This window comes from Symsagittifera roscoffensis, chromosome 4, assembly GCF_963678635.1.
Source record: "Symsagittifera roscoffensis chromosome 4, txSymRosc1.1, whole genome shotgun sequence".
Classification (NCBI taxonomy): domain Eukaryota; kingdom Metazoa; phylum Xenacoelomorpha; order Acoela; family Convolutidae; genus Symsagittifera; species Symsagittifera roscoffensis.
This window is the reverse complement of record NC_087065.1, coordinates 22,008,881-22,030,566: the sequence shown is the minus strand read 5'-3', so window position 1 is coordinate 22,030,566 and position 21,686 is coordinate 22,008,881. Positions and strand designations below refer to the sequence as shown.

General features: G+C 35.4%; 3 protein-coding genes across 8 annotated transcripts in view; 2 read left to right on the top strand and 1 right to left on the bottom strand.

The window, feature by feature from the left end:
• Positions 1-14,409, bottom strand: part of LOC134843750 (restin homolog) — a 30,790-nt gene extending 16,381 nt beyond the window's left edge. For 3 of the 6 annotated variants that reach the window (XM_063860006.1, XM_063860007.1, XM_063860008.1), the window contains exons 1-5: positions 13,545-13,783; positions 11,770-11,979; positions 11,362-11,471; positions 10,854-11,076; positions 10,230-10,407 (exon numbers count right to left, since the gene is read on the bottom strand). In XM_063860006.1, coding sequence (XP_063716076.1) covers positions 10,230-10,407; positions 10,854-11,076; positions 11,362-11,471; positions 11,770-11,979; positions 13,545-13,634 — 811 coding nt within the window. In that variant the 5' untranslated portion in view covers positions 13,635-13,783. Of the gene's footprint in view, positions 1-10,229; positions 10,408-10,853; positions 11,077-11,361; positions 11,472-11,769; positions 11,980-13,544; positions 13,784-14,172 lie in introns of those variants that run through there. The other 3 variants (XM_063860009.1, XM_063860010.1, XM_063860011.1) reach the window with 2 other exon arrangements.
• On the top strand, positions 3,621-5,825 carry LOC134843719 (RE1-silencing transcription factor-like). The gene is made up of 2 exons (XM_063859965.1): positions 3,621-4,019; positions 5,389-5,825. Exons 1-2 carry the CDS (start codon positions 3,833-3,835, stop codon positions 5,754-5,756), a joined length of 555 nt encoding a protein of 184 aa, XP_063716035.1. The 5' UTR covers positions 3,621-3,832; the 3' UTR covers positions 5,757-5,825.
• Positions 12,207-13,493, top strand: LOC134844323 (surfeit locus protein 1-like). Its single transcript, XM_063860958.1, has one exon. It carries the CDS (start codon positions 12,223-12,225, stop codon positions 13,168-13,170), a length of 948 nt encoding a protein of 315 aa, XP_063717028.1. The 5' UTR covers positions 12,207-12,222; the 3' UTR covers positions 13,171-13,493.
• Positions 14,410-21,686: the final 7,277 nt, after the last annotated feature.

Below are 21,686 nucleotides of genomic sequence, written 5' to 3'. Positions count from 1 at the left end.
TTCATTTTGACTTTTAGTGCTTTTTAAATTATCACTGTATTTTGATGTTATGATTGTTCAATTATAGATCGTGTGTAGTTTTAGAAGACTAATGAATATGAGAGAAGTGAAAATAAAATGCTTTAAGTAAAATTTTATTGGCCAAAATTAATGATGTGCGGCACGCACGAACTCATAATTTCATCTTTGATTTTATAAGTGCTTATATAGTAAGAATATGACTCAATGGTGTCAGGGACGGATCTATGATTTTCTCGAGGAGTGGGGGTGGGGGGGGCGGAGTTTCAAAAATTTTGGAGAATTTGCTCGACTTTTTTTGAGAGGTTGACCAAATTGATTTTTCGAGCTCTCTCAAAGCACTAGAAAGACCCTGTTTTAGCCCAGTTTTTGCGCCGCAGGCAAACTTTGAAAAAAACAGGCCAAAAAGCCGTTTTAGGCAATTTTAGGATAAATTTTTCTAAAGGAGTTTTAGGTACTTTTTGGATAAATTTTTCTAAATGAGCGAAGGCGTCTTCAAAATAATTTTAGGGTCTGTCAGTCAAAAATGAGTATCTCAAAAATATTCCTGGGAGAGGGGGGGGGCGTCCGCCCCCTGTCCAAAATCCACCTCTGAATGGTGTTATCTGTTGTTATTGTCATTTTTATTAAACTGTGAAATTTTTTGCTTACTTCGCTTTTGAGCATCAGTAAAAACTAAATATTTTTGTCGGGGAAATTTTTCCAGGTAAATTTTCAAGTGACCACGGACATAGTGAATATGTTTTGTGATTTTGAAGTTTTTTCAGGTAAGTCTTTAAATTTGATCACGCGAAATTTGATCTTTTGTGGTTTGACTTTTGATATGTCCTAAGGTTAATTCAAATTCATGGCTAAAAGGAAGGCAAATAATGTTCTCCAGTTAAGAAGCGGTAATGGTGCGAAAACACATGAATGACGTTCATGTTCGAAAGTGGATTTTAGGTTTAAGATTTCACAACTGAATTTTTTAAAATGACCTTTAGATTCAGTTTTATTTAATTCGGCGCTAGTTTTAGGAAAAAAGTGGTGATCATAACATATTTCTGAAATTTAAAGAGCTTCAACGTGATAAATTTTTTCTGTGAAATTCGAAAATTTTCCAAAAAAGTCAAATTGTCAGTTTCTGTTTTACTTAAGTTTCTTGATACTTTTCAAACTGTTCGTTGGCTGTTCTTTCACTAGCAGATTAATACGAAGATTTTGTTTTTTTTTTCTAAAGAAAATGTTCAAAATAAATCTGAAGATGTCAGAATCTTGCTGGGAAAGTATTGAGCAGTTTCACACAACTAAGCTTGACACCTTACTTGCTGAAATTTGGTCTTCAAAACGGGGCGAAAAAATTGGAGTTATGGAAGCATTTTATGATTCTAGTTCAGAAAATTCTCCTGGTTTTTCTCCAACACAGCTTAACAGCCTAAGCGTCAATCAATCCCCTAAGAGAAAGAAAACATTTGCGGGACCAGTTATTCAGAAGAAGCCGAAAAGCAAGCCTGCATGTTTGCAATTGCCAGTAGATAACAGTAAATCAAATGGTAATTTTACAACAATAAAACCCAGTGCAGAAGCATTAATTAGCATAACTCAGAATCTGACAACAGGTGAAAAAAGTTACCAATGCACTATATGTGGTCAAACATCTAGCGCGAAAGGAAACGTGAAAAGGCATATTGAGCTGAAACATTTACCGAAGACAACAGTTTTGAAATGTCAGTTGTGTGAATATACAGCAAATTTGAAATTCAGCTTGAAGAGTCATTATACTGGCAAACATTCACTTCCAGAGCAAGCGGCCAAAGCAATGATAGACTAGCATGCAGAAAATTCAAATCTTCCAGTATGAAGATGTATGAAGTTTGTATTCCAGTATGAAGATGTATTTTAGTGTTTCTGTTTTTTAGTGTTTCTTGGCCACCCCAATAGTTGTCAATAGTTGTTGTTGGAGATGATTTTTCTATAAATTTCTAGTTTGAAAAAATTCGAATTTATCATCTAGATGTTGGTTTGGCTGTCCTTAAACCGATTTTTGTTACGCTGTTGTGAGCTCTGAAACGTATTTTTTGTTTTACAGTTGAGTATGCTTCCCTATATGTTCTATTGTTATACTGTTTGAGTCTGAGTTTCTAGTTATTTAAGCTGATATTTTTCCGGAGAAATACGCTACACTTCATAAATTTTAGAATAGGTGGTACATTTTACAATGCTTTTTTTTGCATGGACAAAATTTATCCGTAGTGTTTATCTTATCCTGGTAGTGTTATTAGATTCAAATTTTGAACAGAATCGAATATAAACGTAATTTTATTTTGAATTATCCTTTTCGTATTAGAAAGTGAAAATTTTTTTGAAAATTTTCTTAACCTTTTTTTGTCATTTTTATCTTATTGCAATAACATTTAGATATAATAATTTAAAAGTAACAATGATCATTTTTTTTTATATTTTAATAAAGTTGTACTATCTACGCTAAGATATCACCGAAAATAGATTGGAGACAAACGAGTCCTTTTTCCTTGATCGAAAATCATTCATTGTACTATGTAGTTTTTATAGGAAAAATGTTCACATTCAGATTGAACATCGCTGAATCTTGTTGTGAAAGCATTGAGAAACTTTTTCCGAACAATTTTGAGACCCTATGCGCTGACATCTGGTTGCCACAAATTGACGAGAAAATTGGAACTCTTGAAACCTTCTTCAATTCATCCCCAGTCATTAAGTCAAACCATGATTTTTCTCAGTTTCTAATGGGTAAAACTGTCAATAAGCAGCTTAGTAAACGAAAACAACCCCCCAATTTATCAATCGTACCCAAGAAATTCAGAAACATTGCTAAGGTGACTCCGTCTCCTGTAGTTGCTAGTGCTGTTGACGGGAGTCTGTTGGCGACGACTGCGCCCAGTGTAGAAGCCTTCATCAGTATATCCCAGAATCTCACAACAGGTGAAAAAAGTTTCCAGTGTAGTATGTGTGGCCATAATTCAGGACAAAAAGGAACTGTAAAAAGACACATTGAGCTGAAACATTTGCCCAAAACCACGGTTTTGAAATGCCAATTGTGCGACTACAGTGCTAGCTTAAGGTTCCAGTTGAAAAGTCACTATACTGGCAGGCACTCGCTTCCAGAGCAAGCGGCCAAAGCAATGCTAGATTGAGCTAAGGAGGTAGATATGTGAAGAACTAACTGAGTTAGATAAGAAATTTGTGAACGTATATTTTTATTGGAAGTTTTTTTCTAGAAAAAGCTAACAGCAATGGACGTGTCCCAACTAGTTAGTTTTTTTAATTTTTGTTTTAATTTTCTTGCTTTCCGGTTTATTGTAGTGGCTAGTCATCTAGTAATAGAGTGGCAGAATCAAAGTGACTGTACACTAGTTAATGAAGTTCGTAGCAAAACGTTTTCAGGCCACAATGATCTCTTTCAAATTTCACCTGACCGAAGAGTGCGTTGATAGCATTGAGAGTTTTAAAATTTCAAAAGGAGGATCTTTTTTGGCCAATATTGGACAGCTGGTAACTGGAGAAAAATTAGGAACTCTGGAGGCTTATGACAAAAAAAACTCAGTTAGATTTATTTTGCAGTCAAGCTAGTAGGACAGGTTCGATTACGCAACCGATAGTTTCAACCATAGAGTCACAAACAAGTTTTAAAAAGAAATCGATTAAATTTAATCCAGCTCCTGAACCAGCGAAAAAACCGAAGACAGTTCCAAAAAATAGTGCGACCCCAAATGTCTTGACCACCGGACCTAGTGCAGACGCGTTACTCACTTCCAACCAGAACTTAGACACCGGTTTGAAAAGTTTCCAGTGCAGCATGTGCGGCTATACCACAGGACACAAAGGAACAGTTAAGAGGCACATCGAATTGAAACATCTCCCCAAAACAGCAAATGCTTTGAAATGTCAAATGTGTGAGTATGCGACGAATCTGAGATTCAATATGAAAAGTCACTACATAAAAAAGCATTCGGTGCCTGAACAAGCTGCAGCAACGATGGTAAGCTAGGCAAGCATTACGAATTACTTTAACTTCTTCGTGTCAAAATGCAAGGTGATATAGAGGAAGTCTAGAGTCTGTAATTTTGATAGAACCGCTGATAGATAGTCTCAATTGATAGTCGCATTAAATTAATTACCTGATTAATTAAAAACTTATGGCCTGGTTTTTATTGTCATCAAGTTATCAGAGAAAAATACTTCATTCAATTTTTAAATTGCCCACTTTTATTCGGAGAAATAGTTCTAACTTGCCTTGCCCTAATGTTCATTCTCTGATTCAAAAGTTGGTTTCTAGATATTTGTTATTATGTTTTCCTTCAAGCTTCATCTATTTGAAAGTTGTGTTGCCACAATCCAGGATTGTGTGATCGCGAATTCCGTGCCATTTTTAGTTGATCTTATTTTACCTGCGAGTCATGAAAAGACTGGAAACCTTGAAATGATTTTCGTTGATTCTGCCGACCAAAGCAACAATAGTCCGAATTTCCTTGCTAAGAAAAGTGTTTCACTACCTAAACGTAAAATGCAATCAAACTACCACGTGACCCCAAGTAAACCAAAAATGATGACTACAAATGCCTCATCTGAAAATATGCAGTCTTCGGATGATTTGCTCACAACAAAAGCTAATCCAGAAGCACTTATTAACATCACCCAGAACTTGACTACAGGGGATAAAAGTTTTCAATGTAGCATGTGTGGCTATGTTTCTAATCAAAAAGGAACTGTCAAGCGCCATATAGATCTGAAACATCTTCCCAAAACGGTAGTTTTCAAATGTCAGTTATGCGAGTATACTGCGAGTCTGAGGTTTTATTTGAAAAATCACTACACTGGAAAGCATGCTTTACCTGAACAGGCTGCAAAGGCCATGCTAGACTAGCTAATCGTAACCTTATAAAAATAACAATGTCTTAGAACTCATTTAGCAGTTGTTAGTATCTTAATACTTTCGTTTGCATGAGAGTGAGCTTGTCCATTAAAATTTTCAGTGTAGTTCTTAGTTTTCATGGTGACCAAGAATACATCTTAATCTTTACTTGATTGACGTTTGTACAACCTAAGGAAGTTCAAAAGATGCTTTGAGGGATATGCTTTAGCTTTTGCTATATTTTCATCGGTGTTTTCCATATTTCATATCTATTACAAGATGTAATTTTTAGATCTTTGTTATTATGTTTTCCTTTAAAATCCACCTGTTAGAGTCTTGCATTGCAACGATCCAGGACGCCTTCGCGGCAAAGCAATTTCCAAGATTTGCTGATATTATGCTATCTGCTAGTCTGGAAAAAATTGGAAACCTTGAAATGATTTTTGACGATTCTGCAGACCCAGGCAACGGTGGTCTTCAAAAATTCTTTGCAAAGAAATAATCTGCACCTAAGCGTCAAATGCAATCAAACTCGCTCGTGCCTCCAAGGAAATCTAAAATGGTAGAACCAATTCAAGCGTGTGGTAATGTAATCTCAACAAAAGTTAGTCCAGAAGCTCTTGTCAACGTCACCCAGAACTTGACAACTGGAGAGAAAAATTTTCAGTGTAGCTTGTGTGGTTATGTATCGAATCAGAAAAGTGCCGTGAAGAGACACATTGAACTAAAACATCTTCCCAAAACTGTTGTTTTCAATTGTCAATTATGTGAGTATACTGCCAGTTTGAGGTTTCATTTGAAATCTCACTACACTGGCAAGCATAATTTACCTGCACAAGCTGCAAAGGCAATGCTTGCCACTGACTAAATCATCTCAGTCGTGATTTCAAACAGAGTAGATTTCTTTACCTATACAGTGGTTTTGTGTTCGTTTATAGTTGAGATTAGATTTGAAATTTGTTGTCAACTTAATTGTTTTGTCAATTTTATGCTCACTTGCATAGAAAGTTTTTAAAGTCTTAAAGATGTTTTTTCAGATCTTACCCTAAAAAATAATTTAAAATAATTTAATACCGTATTTGTAATTTTTTAAGAGATATGTTTTCTTTCAAACTTCATTTAATCGATTATTTTCTGGAAGCAAACCAGGGTGCTGTGATTTTAAAACCCTTGTCACGCGTTGCGGATATCATTCTATGTGACGAACATAAAAAAGTGGGAACTATCGAAATACTTTTTGATCCATCTTTGGACAACTCTGTATTCAATCCAGAGACCCCACCTATCAAAACTGCGCCAAAGCGAAAGAGTCAGTCATGTAATTTCGTTCTTCCTATGAAGCAGCCAAAGATTTTTGCTCCAAATATTATTAATTCACCTACAGCCGATACTGTTTTGAGTTCCAAAGCAAATCCTGAAGCTCTTGTTAACATCACTCAAAATCTAACTACAGGAGAAAAAAGTTTCCAGTGTAGCATGTGTGGTTTTTCCTCAAGTCGCAAAGATACAACTAAAAGGCATATAGAACTGAAGCATCTCCCTAAGACAACAGTTTTGAAATGTCAGCTGTGTGATTATACTGCGAGTTTGAAGTTTCAAATGAAAAGGCACTATACGGGCAAACATTCTTTGCCCGAACAAGCAGCCAATGGCATGTTAATGTAGATAGTCATAAAATCAGCTAGTGTCGGAGTAATTTTCTGTTCCTGGTGAAGTTCTTTCAATGACTGTTTATTTGAAAAAGTAGTAGCTTACTGTTATGCTGCATTTTGTCATTTTAATAGCGAGTCACAGCAATCATTGTGAAATCCTAATGGTTTATTTACTTTATGATCCATTTGGAATAGTTTATAGTTTATTTCAAATTATCGAATGGCGAAGATTTCGAACAGAGGATACAGTTACCTCGATTCCGTTTTGGCCTATGTCGAAACCAAATACCTCTTTTCAGATCCGATTATGGAAACGTTTGAGTCTCTCAATTTTTCCATCACTTTTAACCTGATACTGTTCGATCAAATTCTTGATTTTGAACAGCTGAATGTATTTGACATATTAGGTGGCCCTGATCAGGTCAAAGTTGGAAACCTAGAAGTTGAAAGGTGTTCCGATATGGTAGACCCTTCTAAGCATTTGAAACATCTATCACAAACAATTCCAAGCTCTGGAAAACGCCAGAATGTAAATCCAGTAATTGCTCAAAGGAATTCAAAAGCAGTCAAAAGTGACCCTCGAAGTGTGCATGCACTGGTTCAAAAAGACGTCGGCAAGATATTCAAAGATCTAAATCTAGTTCCTAGCGTCGCATCGCCTGCAGATGATTTGCAATGTGCGTTATGCACTCATCGGGCCTCTCATAAAAATAATTTAAAGACTCATTATAAGCTGAAGCATTTAGGAGGAGCTGATCTAGCTATGAGTTGTAGCATTTGTCAGAAGAAATGTACCACTAAAAGCAATCTTAAGAAACACATGATAGTTGTGCATAAGTTGTCTAGAGAAGATGCGATTAGGTTGACTGTATAGCAAGATGTTTTTTTTTCGTAAAAATGCTATGTTTTAAACATCACTTGCGTTGCCTTATGCAATTGACTGCCAAAATTTGAAAATGGAATAGTTTTTTTTGGACTTAGTGTGATTTATTGTTTTAAACTTAGCTCATTTTCGAATTAAAGTTTGTATGATGAATTCCTATTTACAAACCTTGGACTCTGTTGCAATTTATGTTAAGAGAAATCTGCAGTTTTTAGCAACGTTGTTTTTTTAAGAGTCGGTTAACATAGCTACCTATATAGGTAGCGGTGATTTGTTTTCAGAAAAAATTTTAAAAAATTGTTTACGCTCAAATTTGATTTTTTCGCGATTTGAAGTAAGTTATCTGTTCGAGTTCAGTTCATTTAATTTATTAAGAGGAAGGCAAGCTACATTATTGATCAGCGAAAAAGTAAACGTCACAAAAAACGTGATCGTTTTCCAATTTCTATTGTGGATTTTAGTTTTCAGATTTCGCTGCACAACAAAAACTTTACCTATTGATCCAGTTTTCTCAAATTGAGTGGTAATTATAAATTTTTCTTGAAATTCGAGGAGCTCTTTAAGGTCAGATATTTTTTATGTTGAAACTCGAAAATTGAAGGTTTTTCAAAAAACAGGTCAGCAACGTTTCTTTGAGTGCATTGACTCTTTTTCAACTCTCTGTTGGCTAGGTTTATATTTTTAACCTTTTTTTCAGAATCTGAAATTACCTAATTTTGTGTCAATCGAGAGTTTTATCAAGACGTTTGTTTTAGTTGAGGTTTTGGGTCAATAACGAACAGTGCTATATTGATTAAATATGGAAAAGAGTGAAGCCCTCAATTTTTGTTTGAACTTAAACCTCTTGCAGCACAACCGAGTTTTTGATTTCTCAAAGTTGAGCATAAGGGGTTGGAGGTCGCGAGAAGGTTAGAATAGGAAACATTGTAGTTGGAAGCTTATCGGCAAATTTTGCATCAAAGACTGTTGAATCAAAGACTCAAAAAGTTAGAGATAGCAAAACGTTAATTTGAGTTCAATGGTCCATAAAGATGGCGGCGAAATCTTAAAAGATCTCAATCTAGTTCCTAGCGTCACATCATCTGCAGATGAGATACAATGCGCCTTGTATAGTTATAGAGCAACGCGGAAAACTCACGTAAAGACTCATTATAAGTTGAAACATTTGGGAGGTGCTGATCTATGTAAGAATTGTAGCATTTGTTGGAAAAAATGCACCACAAAGAGCAATTTAAAAGCACACTTAGTTGGAGCTCATAAATTGACAAGGATGGATGACGGCATAACCTAGCTTAGAATGATTGATCCTATTTCTTGCTTAAATTAATGTTGATTGGCTTATTGAAGATGACTCTCATTTCTTAGGTTATGTTTAGTGTTTCCTTCAATTCAAGATAATGTATAATTTAGATGAGTGGCTAATGGACTATGATTGGTTATTTTTTTAAAATGATCATTTTTTAGCCCATAGTTTTACTGTGATATTCTTTCAATTTGGTCTAGCGTGGTCTGTTTTAGTAGACTGTTTTCATTTTTAATTGTTCTGTCATTTTTCTAGCGAATTTAAGTTGTGTTTACATATTGAACATGTCACGTTGCTTGTTTTTCAATTCTTATGCTAATTTCGCAATCTGAAGGCTTAGCTTGGTTTTAGTTTACAATTTTAATACAGTTTTCATTGAAACTTTTTAAACGTGATTTTAACTTGCCTCGATTTCAGTTGATAATTTGAGTCAAAATCACGGTGTCTAGTTTTGATCTAGTCATGGAAGGTTTTGAAATACTCGAATTTTCTATCAATTTGGATCTCTTGCAGTTCAACCGTGTTTTTGAGTTTGCAAAACTGAACCTATTCGATGTCGTTGGTGGTCCGTACCAATCAATAGTAGGAAACATTACAGTTGCAAGTTGTTTTGAGGAAACCGGTTGTTCTAGGAGTCTAGCTAGTTTGTCTCAAACTATCCAGATCTCGCGAAAACGTTCGAATAATTTTCCTGATGTTGCTTCCAAGAATCCGAAAGTATTTGCAAGCGTAAAAGCAAACTCAATGGTCCAAAAAGACGTCAGCAAGATTTTTAAAGATCTCAATCTAGTTCCGAAGATGACTTCGCCTTCAGATGATTTGCAATGTGCACTGTGTAGCTATAGGGCCACTCAGAAGTCTCATTTGAAAACCCATTACAAGTTGAAGCATTTGGGAGGGGCTGATCTAGCTATGAATTGTAACATTTGTGAGAAAAAGTGCAGTACTAAAAGCAACTTAAAAACACACTTGATAAGAGTTCATAAGTTGTCGAGGGAAGATGCGAGTAAACTGACGGTGTAGAACTCTAGATCAGACGGACTAATTGGATAAGGATTATGATTTTATCAGTATCAGTTTTTAGGGTATTTAGAGATCATTTATATTTAGAATGATTCTGATTCATAACCATTATATGCCGATGGTCGTATATTCATCAATATAGTTTTATCATTAAAACAAACTCTTAGTTTCGATTCGGTTTTCTGTAGCGTTTTTGTAATAAATCTATACTCGTAAATGCACTAGGATTTTGTGCTCGCCTGATTTTAATTGCTTTTCAGCTGTTTTGTTTGCGTCTTTTCCAACTTGCCACTAACAAATCGGTAACGTTTTAACTTTGAACATGCTTAACGACATGAGAAATATGCTTTTAAGCCGATCCCTGTTCGATACTCAAATTTTCATTTAGGATGAGTAGTTTTTTTATAAGTAGCAAATGATTTTTACTTTTCGCTGATTAGTTTTTCTAATTAGTTCCTGTTCATAATAATGGTGACTCACCCTGGTGTTGTTCTGCCTCCCTCCTGGCTTGTTTGAGTTTGTCGCCCATTAGCCCTACTTCCTCCTCAAATCTAACCCTCCTACTCTCACTCTCTCCCAGCCTCTCCTTCAACTCCTGCACTTCTCCCTTCAGTTTGTCCACCTCCCAAGTGGAGGTAGCCGCATCGCCCGCTGCCGCCTGGAAGGAACATTTTAGAATGATTCATCTACGAGGCAAATTTCGACAAATGATTTGCAGAGTGAGAGAGAGAGAGAGAGAGGCTTCAAGCTTTGAAACTGGCTAGTGTTGGGTGATATAGATAATCAATTATTCTAAATAGATTCAACATACTGAAAAGAGCATATACGAGCTTACTGGTTAAGAGTGGTCTTAAACCCGACTCTTGGAAAGTTTCGACGAAAATCTTTGCGAAACAGAACATTAAGTTTCTAAATGGAATCACGGTATTTTTATGGATAGTTGCAAACGTTATGAGTCGCTGCGGAATCATTTGATCGAAGAATTTCTGTATTTTTGTTACAAAAAAGATATTGTTTCACTTAAATAGTTCGACTACACACTGCCATGAAAAACATCCCCCCACTGCCAAAAAAACCGGAACCGACTGCACGCTTCGTTGGTACCTGAGATTGATCCAGTAGTGTCTCCAACTTCTTGTTCCTATCTCGCATATCCTCCAGCTGACTCCTCGCTCCATTCAGCGCCGCCTCACTCGCCCTCTCCTTACTTTCCATCTCCTCCCTACTCTTCTCTTTGTACAGTCCCATCTCCTCTATCAACCCCGTCTTCTCCATCTCTAACTCTTCGATTAAGTTGTCACAGATCACTCGTTGCTCCTCGAGTTCACTGAAAATGTTATGTAATGCTTGTTCAGGAATTATATGTTGACAAAATAAGTGGAGTAAGGCTCAAACCACCACGGAGGATGTTTAAACCAAAGACAGAGTTGCATGAGTGTTTCCAACTTGAACTTGAGTGTGTACTGCTTTCTAATTTTTGTTGTCTCGTATTATAGTTCTGTTTTTCAACTTACAAGTCCGACTCAGTGATTTGCTTCAGAATTTGTGATATAGGTTAAAGATTTTTGAGCGTCTGTTATTGGAGCATTGTATATTTCTATTACACTCTAACCTAATATGTTCTTGAGCCTTGTCGAGGTCGTCCAAGATGAGATTTCTCTCCTTGAGCAGAAACAGAATCTGTTCTCCAGGGCTCACTTCCAACAGCTCAGATAGACCCTCCTGAAATAGTTGGACACAGTTACCAAGAGCAAGTGGAATTCGTAAAGTGCTGCCCCTTAGCGAATTAAAGCTTGTCTATAGTTTGTGTGAAATATCATTCTGAACCTTCCTAGAACTTCAAAGGGAAAACAAATTTTGCAACTTTTAGCAGTATTATTCCGATTCCGTCGAATAAGCTCTACAAGAATCGAAATAAACCTAAAAATTGTTTCGCTCATTTGCTTTTGTTTTTAGCTGAAAATTGAAGTTTTATTTTAAAAAAATGGTGATTCTATGAAATCTAACAATCGCAACTTACACTCTGTAGTTCCTCGTCAATCTTTGCTCCGATGTCCTCATACTGGCTAATCTGCTGCTGCAGAACTGAAATCTGTTCATGCAGCCTCTCTAAAGTCGCCTCCTTTTCTTCTAGAATGTTCTGGTGGGATGCCATGACAGAATTGAGTTTTTCTTTTGCTAATCTATCTTCATCTTTGTTCTGATTTAAAATGCTACATTGTATTGAGAACTGAAACAAAGGGTATGAACATATGGTGACACGATATCAATAGAACTACCAAAACTTTTAACCAAAAGGTTTTTAAAATAGCAGGCAGAATTCACTGTCATACATGGAAACTACCAAAGAGTTTAAGTCATATAATTAAGTTTTTTCTTCGCTTTTCTGACTTTTTGTAACTCATCGGTAAAAATTTATTCAGCGTTTACTATTTTTTTTTGGTGTATTTCAGGTTTTCATTGAAAATTTCCAATGAACTGTATGTTTTGCTTGAGGTCATCGCGTTTCTTGTTAAGAGGTGCTCTGAAGCCTCCAAAAAATCGGACGTCATTAATTATTCAGTCGACATTGAAAACGCAAGTTGCAAACCCTGTCAAAAATGAATCAGGATACGGGCAATTCAGATACTTGATTGCAGCACCTCTTATTTGCGTAGGCCTCGGAACATGGCAGATCTTCAGACTTCAGGGAAAGTTAGAACTCATAGAGACAATAAACAGCAGATTTTTTGCTACGCCGATTCACTTAAGGGAAATTGATTTCACGAATAATGACATCAAAAATATCGAGTATACGCATGTTTATGTATCCGGTGAATTTGATCATGAAAACGAAATGTACATTGATTTCAAACAACCTCAGATGCCGGCGTCTCAAACCCAGTGGACTCTAGCTACGGGTTCTATATCAACACGAGGAAACTATGGAAGCCATATAGTTACACCTTTTATTGTAGACTCCGAAGATGCCAAAAAACTGAATTTACGAAAGGTCAAGAATGATGAACCGGTGAGAATATTGGTCAACCGAGGATGGGTTTCGAAACACGATGTTAGCCCTTCGAAGCGTCCTGAAGGTCAAGTAAAGGGTAAAGTTCAAATATCGGGTTATATCCGAGGCGAGGAAAAGAAGTTTATGAATTTCTTGATTCAAGATAACCAGAAGCCTGGGACTTATTTGTTCAGAGAGGTCAATAACATGTCCAAATATGGCAATACAGAACCGATAATGATTGAGCTTGACGAAGAAAGTTCTGTGCCTGGAGGACCAAATGGAGGCCAAACGATGGTTAAGATTTACAATAAACACGCTGAGTATATAGCCACATGGTATGGTCTGGCCATAGGCACTGGATATCTATGGTACAAACATGTGTACCAGGCGAAACCATTTGCAAGAAAGATGTTCTTCAGGAAATGAAACTGATTTGTCTAAATCAGTGAATTCATGTACAAAGTGCCGACTGTAAATATCTTTGAAGAGTAATTTAATAATCGTGAGGCGACAATTCGTAACAGGCGACAATTGGAGCGAGAACACTGATTCACGCGCAGTATTCCTTTCGTGCCGTGTGTAAGCGCAGCGGAGCGAGCGTATGATACTTTCCAATGGCTTGTTACGAATTGTCGCTAGTTCCGAATTGTCGCCTGTTAAGAATTGTCGCCCTGCCTTAATAATACAGCAGTTGAAATATAATTTTTTCATTGCAATTTTTTTTCTAGATAAAATGCCACGATGGTCTTAAATTTAAGGAACGAGCAGGCTTAAATCCTTTTAATGAGCTGATAACTTACCGGTAAATTACTATCTTCGGCATCTAAAATTGTATCGGACACTGTTATTTCGATAAAAGAATGCTTATCGTCAGTATTCTCTTCGGTCATTTTTAGTCGTTTCCAGAATTTATCCAGGTTAAATCAAAATTCAAATTCAGTTTTTCCTTTAAGCTGATGTGTTGTGGTATGAATATGAATTGTATAACGATCATGTGTTAAATATATTAACCTACGTGAGTGCAATGGCATAGTAGGAGCCAGGAATTGTCCCCAATTCTTTAAAAAATATTTGATCTGAAACGCGCCTTTGTTCCTAATTTTTTCATTCATTCCCTGCTCATTCAAACTAATATTGTAAACGTGCACTTATTATTTTTTATCATTTTGCAAAACGTTGACTAATATTTATTTACCGTCAAGTTTTTTTTGATCAATCACAAAACAAGGACAAAACGGGCTTAATTTACCAATGCTCATAATACGAGGTTGCCATTTTTTAGCAAACCAACTTTGATACCTGAAGTTTGAATAATTTCACGAGATTAAACTCATGAAGAATTGAATCAAACTGAAAAAACTCAGGAAGATTGAGGATAAAATTTTTGGACAAAGTGTTCTTGCGTTGAAACAGAAACGAAATACTAACCAATAGATGACCAATTTGTAAGCTCGTTTTCAATAGTTTGTGAATAAATTAATTGATACTAAAAATCAATTTAATCGAATAAAGATTACTAAAAACGTTATAGGATGGTGATAACTTATATAGAACAATCTTGGTAATTTACGAGGTGTATAGAGAGGTCAGGCAAGTTTGAGCGTGTGTGTAAATAATATGCGTAACACTGATTACAGCGGTTGAAAAACTAATGAATTGCATTCATTTTCGTTTGGTTGAGGTCTGCGTGAACACTTTTTTCATGTTTGGACTTTTACTACGTTTTACGATTTAGATTCTGCAACCAATATAAATATATATAAAATACGAAAGGATCAGTGGCTACTGGCTTTTTCTAACCACTGAAGTAATTCGGCCGAATTAGAGTCCATTTTTATGTTGAACTGTCCCATAAAAAGGGACTGCAGAAGTACTTTAACCAGTTAATACCGATAATAACAATGGGTTATTATTATACAGGGTCATTATTTGATCCCTAATATCGACATAGTGGCGAAGTGGAGCCACGAATTACTTGCAATACAACGGAAGTGCAGAATTGAAAACTAGGGAGGAGAAAATGAAACGGAAGTAACTAAATCGAACAAAATCACTGAGCCGACAATAAGCGGGCAGACGCCCAAGGCCGAAACCCAAAAAAGCCATAAGAAATAGTGTCAACGAAAAAAAAGTGCAATTAAGAAAAAGTTTTTTGGAACAACCATCGAATTTTGCCCTTCAAGCGACACAAAATGAGTTATTCAAGCTGATAAAACATAATCTGAAACTATTAAGGCCGAACAAAGCTTCCAAGGAATGTGCGTTCGACTCTCACTAAATCGAAAAATCGGTTTTGATGACGTCATAATAGTTACTTTCCATTCGTAGAGATTCGTCGAAACAAAAGGAAACATTGCTAAGGTGGCATCAAAATGGATAATTTAACATTAAGAACCTAGAAAATTTTCATATTCAGTTTCTTATTTAATAATCACATGGAATCACTTAATAATCACATAATCACTTGTAGCATATAAGATTGAATTGATAATTAAGAACCCTACTTTACTTTTCTCTAGGCTTGGCTTTTGTTCTATCATGTTAAATTTCAAGTTCCAAAGAGAGCTTCTTTACGCTTGCGATTAGCAAGCATTATCAAATCGGAATGTATACTTTTTTCGTGTTAACAACTTATTTAACAGAATCACTTGTATGTTAGTTCATAACAAAATCAAACTTCTGTGCGTCTTTGGGACGTTTGGTCTGAAGGTAACGAATACTCCTGTGACGACAAAGGCCATGGGCTCGACGACTCTGACAGGACCTGTTTTTTTCAAACGTTTTAAAAATTTATTGCTTTTGTTTCGTCGGCTTAGTTGCAACATTATAGAAATTTTTTGTTGTACGCATGTTACATTGTAAATGCTTTAGGTGCTTCGATACTTTTCTGTTTTATTCTGCCCAAATGTTTTCGGATTGTATTTTATCGGCTTAGTATCCTAGTTTTGAGATAGTTTCTATACGCCCCTCTAGATTGCACAAAACGCTAAAAATCTTGATGGAAATTATAAATTTTCATTACATTTTTTTCGTTTTTCTTTTCCTTTCTTCGCTATTTTTTTATTAATCACATTGCGTCTTTCGAAGAGCAAAAAAAATTTCTTGTTGGTGTGTGCTTGTATGTGCGTGTGGGGTTGTGTTTAAGGGCGAGAGAGGCCTAATAACTTTTAATTAGTCTTAAGTTTTTCGATTTTTTTTCGTTTTACTGTTTCGGTCTAATAGGTTTCGACTTATTTCATGATCGGCTTAGTGGCCTCATATTAGTTCATTAGATGAGCAAATCAAGTTTTATGTGTGTGTGTGTGTGTGTTTTGAGGGCGAGGGGATTGTTATAAGTCTTAGGTCTTGTGGATTTTTTGTCTTCAAAAAGGGTTTCTGCTAATATGTTTTTGGCTTCTTACCGGTTGGTAAATTTTTTCTGATGCGAATTTCACATTCTTTTGTCTGAGAAATTTTTTTACAACTAGCTTTTTTCATGTTGATAGATCTAGTGTTTTTCGACATTATCATTTTTTCCGAATTAGCGTCTTTCTTATTTTGTATCGCAAGTGGTGCGAAGCTTAGCTTCGTCTCTGTGTTGAAAGTTTTGAATCTGATAGTTTAAGAAATGCTGTTCTGGTGAACAATCTATATCGCTGTACTTGAAACTTTATTGAGAATGCAACAGTTCCTTAGCAAAACGTAGACAGGCCTTAAATTACACACAAGATAAAGTAGATAAATACTATATTAACAAATCAGAATTGAGACATGAAAACAAACGTACAAAATAATTAATCTTTTGTTATTCTTGCGTTAGTTTGTAGTTATTTTTTGACCTCTGATTGGTTAATATTTGTGTTTGTATACTTTCTGATGAGTATAAAATTCTGATTGTCTACTTATTGATCGCACTCCAAATGCAATAAACGTTATTATGTGGTAGAAAAGCAACGGCGTCATTTTATCGGTAATTTTTGCCCACAAATCAAAACCTATGTAGTATTAAACAATTGAAAAGCTGTTTTTTAGCTGTTTTTTTTTAATTTTGTAATTCATTTCTGATTGTTCTTGGAAATTTTTTGCACTGTTGTTTCAAAGTTTGCACTTGTTTTTAATTTTTTGTCACTAGTAATTTAAATATTTCACCAGCATTTCAAATATTAAACTAGTTTTTCAAACATGGCGCTGAACAGGCCGAAGCAAGTGTTTTAATTTGTATTAGATTGTTAAACTTCAATTGTACTAAATTTCTCAACACTCTTCTTAATATATCTTATAAAAGAGCAGATGGCCGAGTGTGCTATTAAACAAATTTCGTTGACAAACTCTTTTTATGATCTTTCTACAAACCTTTCTAATTGAAAAAATCTGGCTAAGTATGCTCAAGCTAAATGGATATAAAACCCTGAATCTCTACATAGCGTTAATGTTCATTTCTGGGATCGTTTCCACATCATAATTATTTTCAGCAATAAAAACTTTTTAACAGTATCAGGATACATCCTTATGAGTAAAAACATCTGCTACGCTATTCAGACTTGAGAAAATGTGCCAATTGAGCAATCTCTTCCCGCCCCATTCTCGTTTGGGGGGATTGCTCAATGGGTACTTGGGACATGTTTATAAACACTTGAAATTAGTTTAAATGTGTAAAATCATGAACCAGTTTCTCCAACGAATAAGGAACGCCAAAATTTGCATTATTAAATGTCAAGATTTTCATTCAGAGTGAAAAAATAATCAATGAAACTGGGGCTTATTAAGCGATTTTTATCTGTCCTAAATTGGAAAGAGCTATTGCGTACATTAATACGGTGCTGCAGAGAATAGTTTTTCGTATTCAGATATGAGGCTAGAGCACCAACCCTGGTAACTCGCTTTCCTAATTGAAATGAAATCGTCAGCCTTGCGTTCGCTAACTTCTTTTTGTAGCGTGTTACCGTTGTTGTTTGGGGAGATAACTCAATTGGTCCCTACTCCTTACAGGGACGGGGAGATTGCTCAATTGATCCGAGATAACAAAGAACTGTGCAAAGAAAACCGCAGTCTTTTTGTTCTCACATGCAGTGACCAGAAAATATGCCGTGTGATGGATTTTTCTAACCAAGTTTGACTCTTTCAAAGAGTGTTTATTTTATACGGATTCAGGTGGCAATTCACATCAAAAAACATCAGATTCCAAAAAAAATTTGAAATACGTTTTCAGAGACTCGGGGCAAAAACTGGTGTAATTATTTTAATATTCAGAGTCAATTCAGCGACGAACGTATGTTTCTCTTCCTTTCTAGTTTGACTAATTTCAAAAACTTCGATATAAAAGAATAGTTTGATATGGAGTTTTCCAAGCTTTAGTTTTCCGGCTTTCGAAGAAAGTGACGGAAATTTTTATTATCGGGCTGGTTTCTACTCAAAGTTCATTGTTTAAATTAATCAATTTTGATGTATTTTTCTGCATCATTGAAAACTAGGGATTTTTTAAGCTCAAAATTTACAGAATAATTCACCTGTGACCATGTTTTGCAAAGTTGTGAGGGTTTGAAGATTGCCAGTTTTACCAAGTTTGGATAATTAATCCGCGATATACACCATGCCATTAAAACGTGCGAGGCTAATTGGATTCGGCTCAGAAATTTATCTAAATTGATTATAGGCAAGCAAGTTTTTCTAAATGAAACGTTTTTATAAGCTACATATATATCACTTTTTAATTTGAAAATCGAGCAATGGTATGCAAAAAAATCAAAAAATAATTTAAAATCTTTTTTTTTCTGAAAATTTTATAATTCTTCAGAAAAAACTATAAACCAAAGACGTTGAAGTAAAGTCAGAACAATGACGCGCCGCCCTCAAACGAGCTTTCATGTTGTTCCAACCAATTTCGAAGTGTGGGAACGAAATTTTGGATGTGGTTCGTTTTTTCCAGACAAATTTGACTGCCTTTACAAAAACCGCCTTTTTTGAATGGTGAGAAAACTGGCCTGAATTTTTCCTTTTTCAGGCAAATTTAGATGAGACTTGGACCTCATCAATTTAATTCTACTACAAGTTAATCATTAATTTAGCTAATACTATTTTTCTTTTTTCTTGCAGTTAAAAGCCAAAATAGTCACTCGTGACCAAGCAGCAATAGCTAATTTCAAAATTGTAGAAAAGGTTGAGAACATCTTGCAAACAAATTGTGACAAACGGTGTCCAGGTGTAAACAAATTTTTAGATGCCAATGAGCTATCGCTCATTAAATGTGAAACACAAAAACTTTCAGCTGTATTGAAGCAAAATAGGTTGAAGCAAAAAATTAAAATTTCGAAGGTCGCGAAGTTCACTTCGGGATTTTTTCCAAAAAGTTTTCAAATACACCTTCAAATTGAGCGACAAAATGTTCTAAAAGTGGGTAAAGATAGTACCACGATTAAAATATCTGTTGAGACTAGATAAAACTAAGAATTTTAAAAAGAAAAGCACAAGATAGTTTTCTGTTGATCACGCTATTTAGTCCATTTTTTTACTTCGCTAAAAGCAAATTATATCACTTTGTAATTTTAATGGAAACAGGATTAAGGACAATGAGCAGTTTTTGCAAAAGAGACCGTGTGATTATGATTTTGAATTACTGGAGTGTTTCGACTACTAAGTGCGACTAGATTAATGAAAGATTTCTGTAGCAAGAAAAAAAGGTATCAAAATCGGGGGTATCTATAGTCCCCCAAACTACATGAAAAAAAAATTTCGCCGACGTGGCAGTGGCGTGATTTCAGTCATTCCAAATTTCAACTTATTCAAATGCATCTTTTCAAAATATATTGCGATCTTTAATGATTAACTCACTGCAGTTGATAAAGTTTGACTGTTTTGCGAGAAGTCTTGATTGAAATTAAATGATGTTTTCATCAGTTGTCAATATCAAAATGTTTAGTTTGAGAATTGCCATTTGAAGAAAGAAAAAATCAGCTTCAACTGGCAGATTGTTTTGTTTTACAGGCAGATTGTTTTTGAGTTTTGCAATTGCTGTCTTGATTTTCATCGATTTTCTAATACCCCCATTCATATTTTCCCGGGTCTATCAGGAATAATCTGAAATTGAATTAACCCATTGAATTTCAGCGGTGTTGTTTGACTTATGTAAGTGGAAGATTTTTCGTGAGAATATCACTTGCCGTTGCGTCTGTTGTCGTATAGATTACGGTAATTGTTTTGTCTTCGACTTTCTCGCGAATGAAATATTTTTTGTAACAAGATATTCTGAGTATTTTTGCATTAGAGAGTTTCTTGCAATTTTGATACAACTTAAATTGTCTTCTCCAATTGAAGTTGGTTTGGACTGTTTTAACCCTTTTTGGCGAGAAGACTTGTAAGAACAATGCTTCCTTAACAGCTGAAGCCAGCGATTTGCCTTCCACTTTGCATGAAGATGGTGACACATTCGGTTGCTTTTTGGCTTGCCAACTTATAGCGCCCCCACTTTGCCCACGCTTACCGTGGTATTCCGTTGTTGAGCATCTATCTTTTGTCTTGCCGCTCCGTTCAGCATCTGTTCTTAAAATAATTCAAATTCGTGATCCTCGGGATTAGACGTTTTGAGTTTTTTTTAGTGTTGGAGGTAGTCCAAACTCATTTAAGGGCAGACCAATGTTGAGCAGTAGCTGAATTCTTGAATCGGGATAGAAATTTTACAGTCCGCATGATATCACGCCTAGTTTGCTTAGCTAGGAATAATAAAGAACCTTCTAAATTTCTTTATGGTTTTGGGCACGCTAGTTGTGAGTTTCTCGATTCTTTAACATGTTTTACCTTTTTTTCTGCTGGTGGTTTTGACGGCTTACAAACTTGCATGTTAAATTTTGTGAGAATTCATTTTATAACACTCTTAATCTCGTGTGATAATGTTTTCTTTTTTTTTTTCAATTCAATTTTCCAGAAACTACCCAAGTTCTTCTCTAACATCCATTCGAAACTTGCTTTCAAATGAGGTCTTAAGATTCTGCATATCTTGTTCATGAGAGCCGGCTTAAGTTAGTTCGTTTCACCTAGCTTAAAGCGTAAATTTTCTTGTTTTCTTGCTAGTTCTTGATACCTAATTGCTAGTTCTTGATACCAATATTTATATGCTAGTTTCTGTCCTGATTTTGATTCATTAACAAATGGTGTTTCTTTGAGAGTACTTTTCACAACTTTCAGGCTGCTCGATATAAACCTCTTCATTCGACCTCGGATAAAGATATGCTGACTTGAAATCCAACTGTCTAAGCTTTCTTAAGCTGCTAAACATATGCACTTGTCGTTGCATATGTTCCGAAGTACTCGAGACCTCCGAGTCGTTTGAAACCTTAAGCTACATATCGTGCTTTGTATTTTTCGATCCTTTCCACTTTTTATTAACTTCACTATATAAACGTTAAAGTCGGTGTGCTAAGTACGCTTAAATTAGCATAGATTGATTTAGCTTAGATCAAAACAGACAGGTTCGTCTTTTTGACTTTTTAATTCAGCAGTTTCATGTTGAGCAGGAAAATTGTTTTCAATGAGAATAATACTCCTGACTCTGCAAATGCGTCTGTTGTTTAATTAGGTCTTGGCCTAATTAGGCCGTACTTTTAGCATTGTATCCAAAGAAATTATGTTATTGTGCACTTGGGTCAAGTTTTGATTTCGGTTTATCAATTGTTTTCTCAAAAGCAAGACATTCAAATTTTCAATGAGATTAAGACTCCTCACTCTGCATACGCGTCTGTTGTTTAATTAAGTCTCGGCCTAATTAGGCCGTACTATTAGCATTGTATCCATAGAAAATATGTTACTGAGCACTTGGGTCAAGTTTTGATTTCGGTTTATCATTGTTTTCTCAAAAGCAAGACATTCAAATTTTCCTAAATATTTTTGAGTTGGTTAGATTACCAAACATTTTTAAGACGCTGAAACTTTTTCCATAGATTTTCAGTAAGTTACGAGTGTGATTAGTTTTT

Coding starts and splice junctions, on each gene's coding strand:
- LOC134843719 (XM_063859965.1), top strand. CDS start 3,833: ATGTGCGGCTATACCACAGGACACAAAGGAACAGTTAAGAGGCACATC. Junction 4,020..5,388: donor AGCTGCAGCAACGATGGTAA/GCTAGGCAAGCA, acceptor TTGCAAAGAAAT/AATCTGCACCTAAGCGTCAA.
- LOC134844323 (XM_063860958.1), top strand. CDS start 12,223: ATGAACTGTATGTTTTGCTTGAGGTCATCGCGTTTCTTGTTAAGAGGT.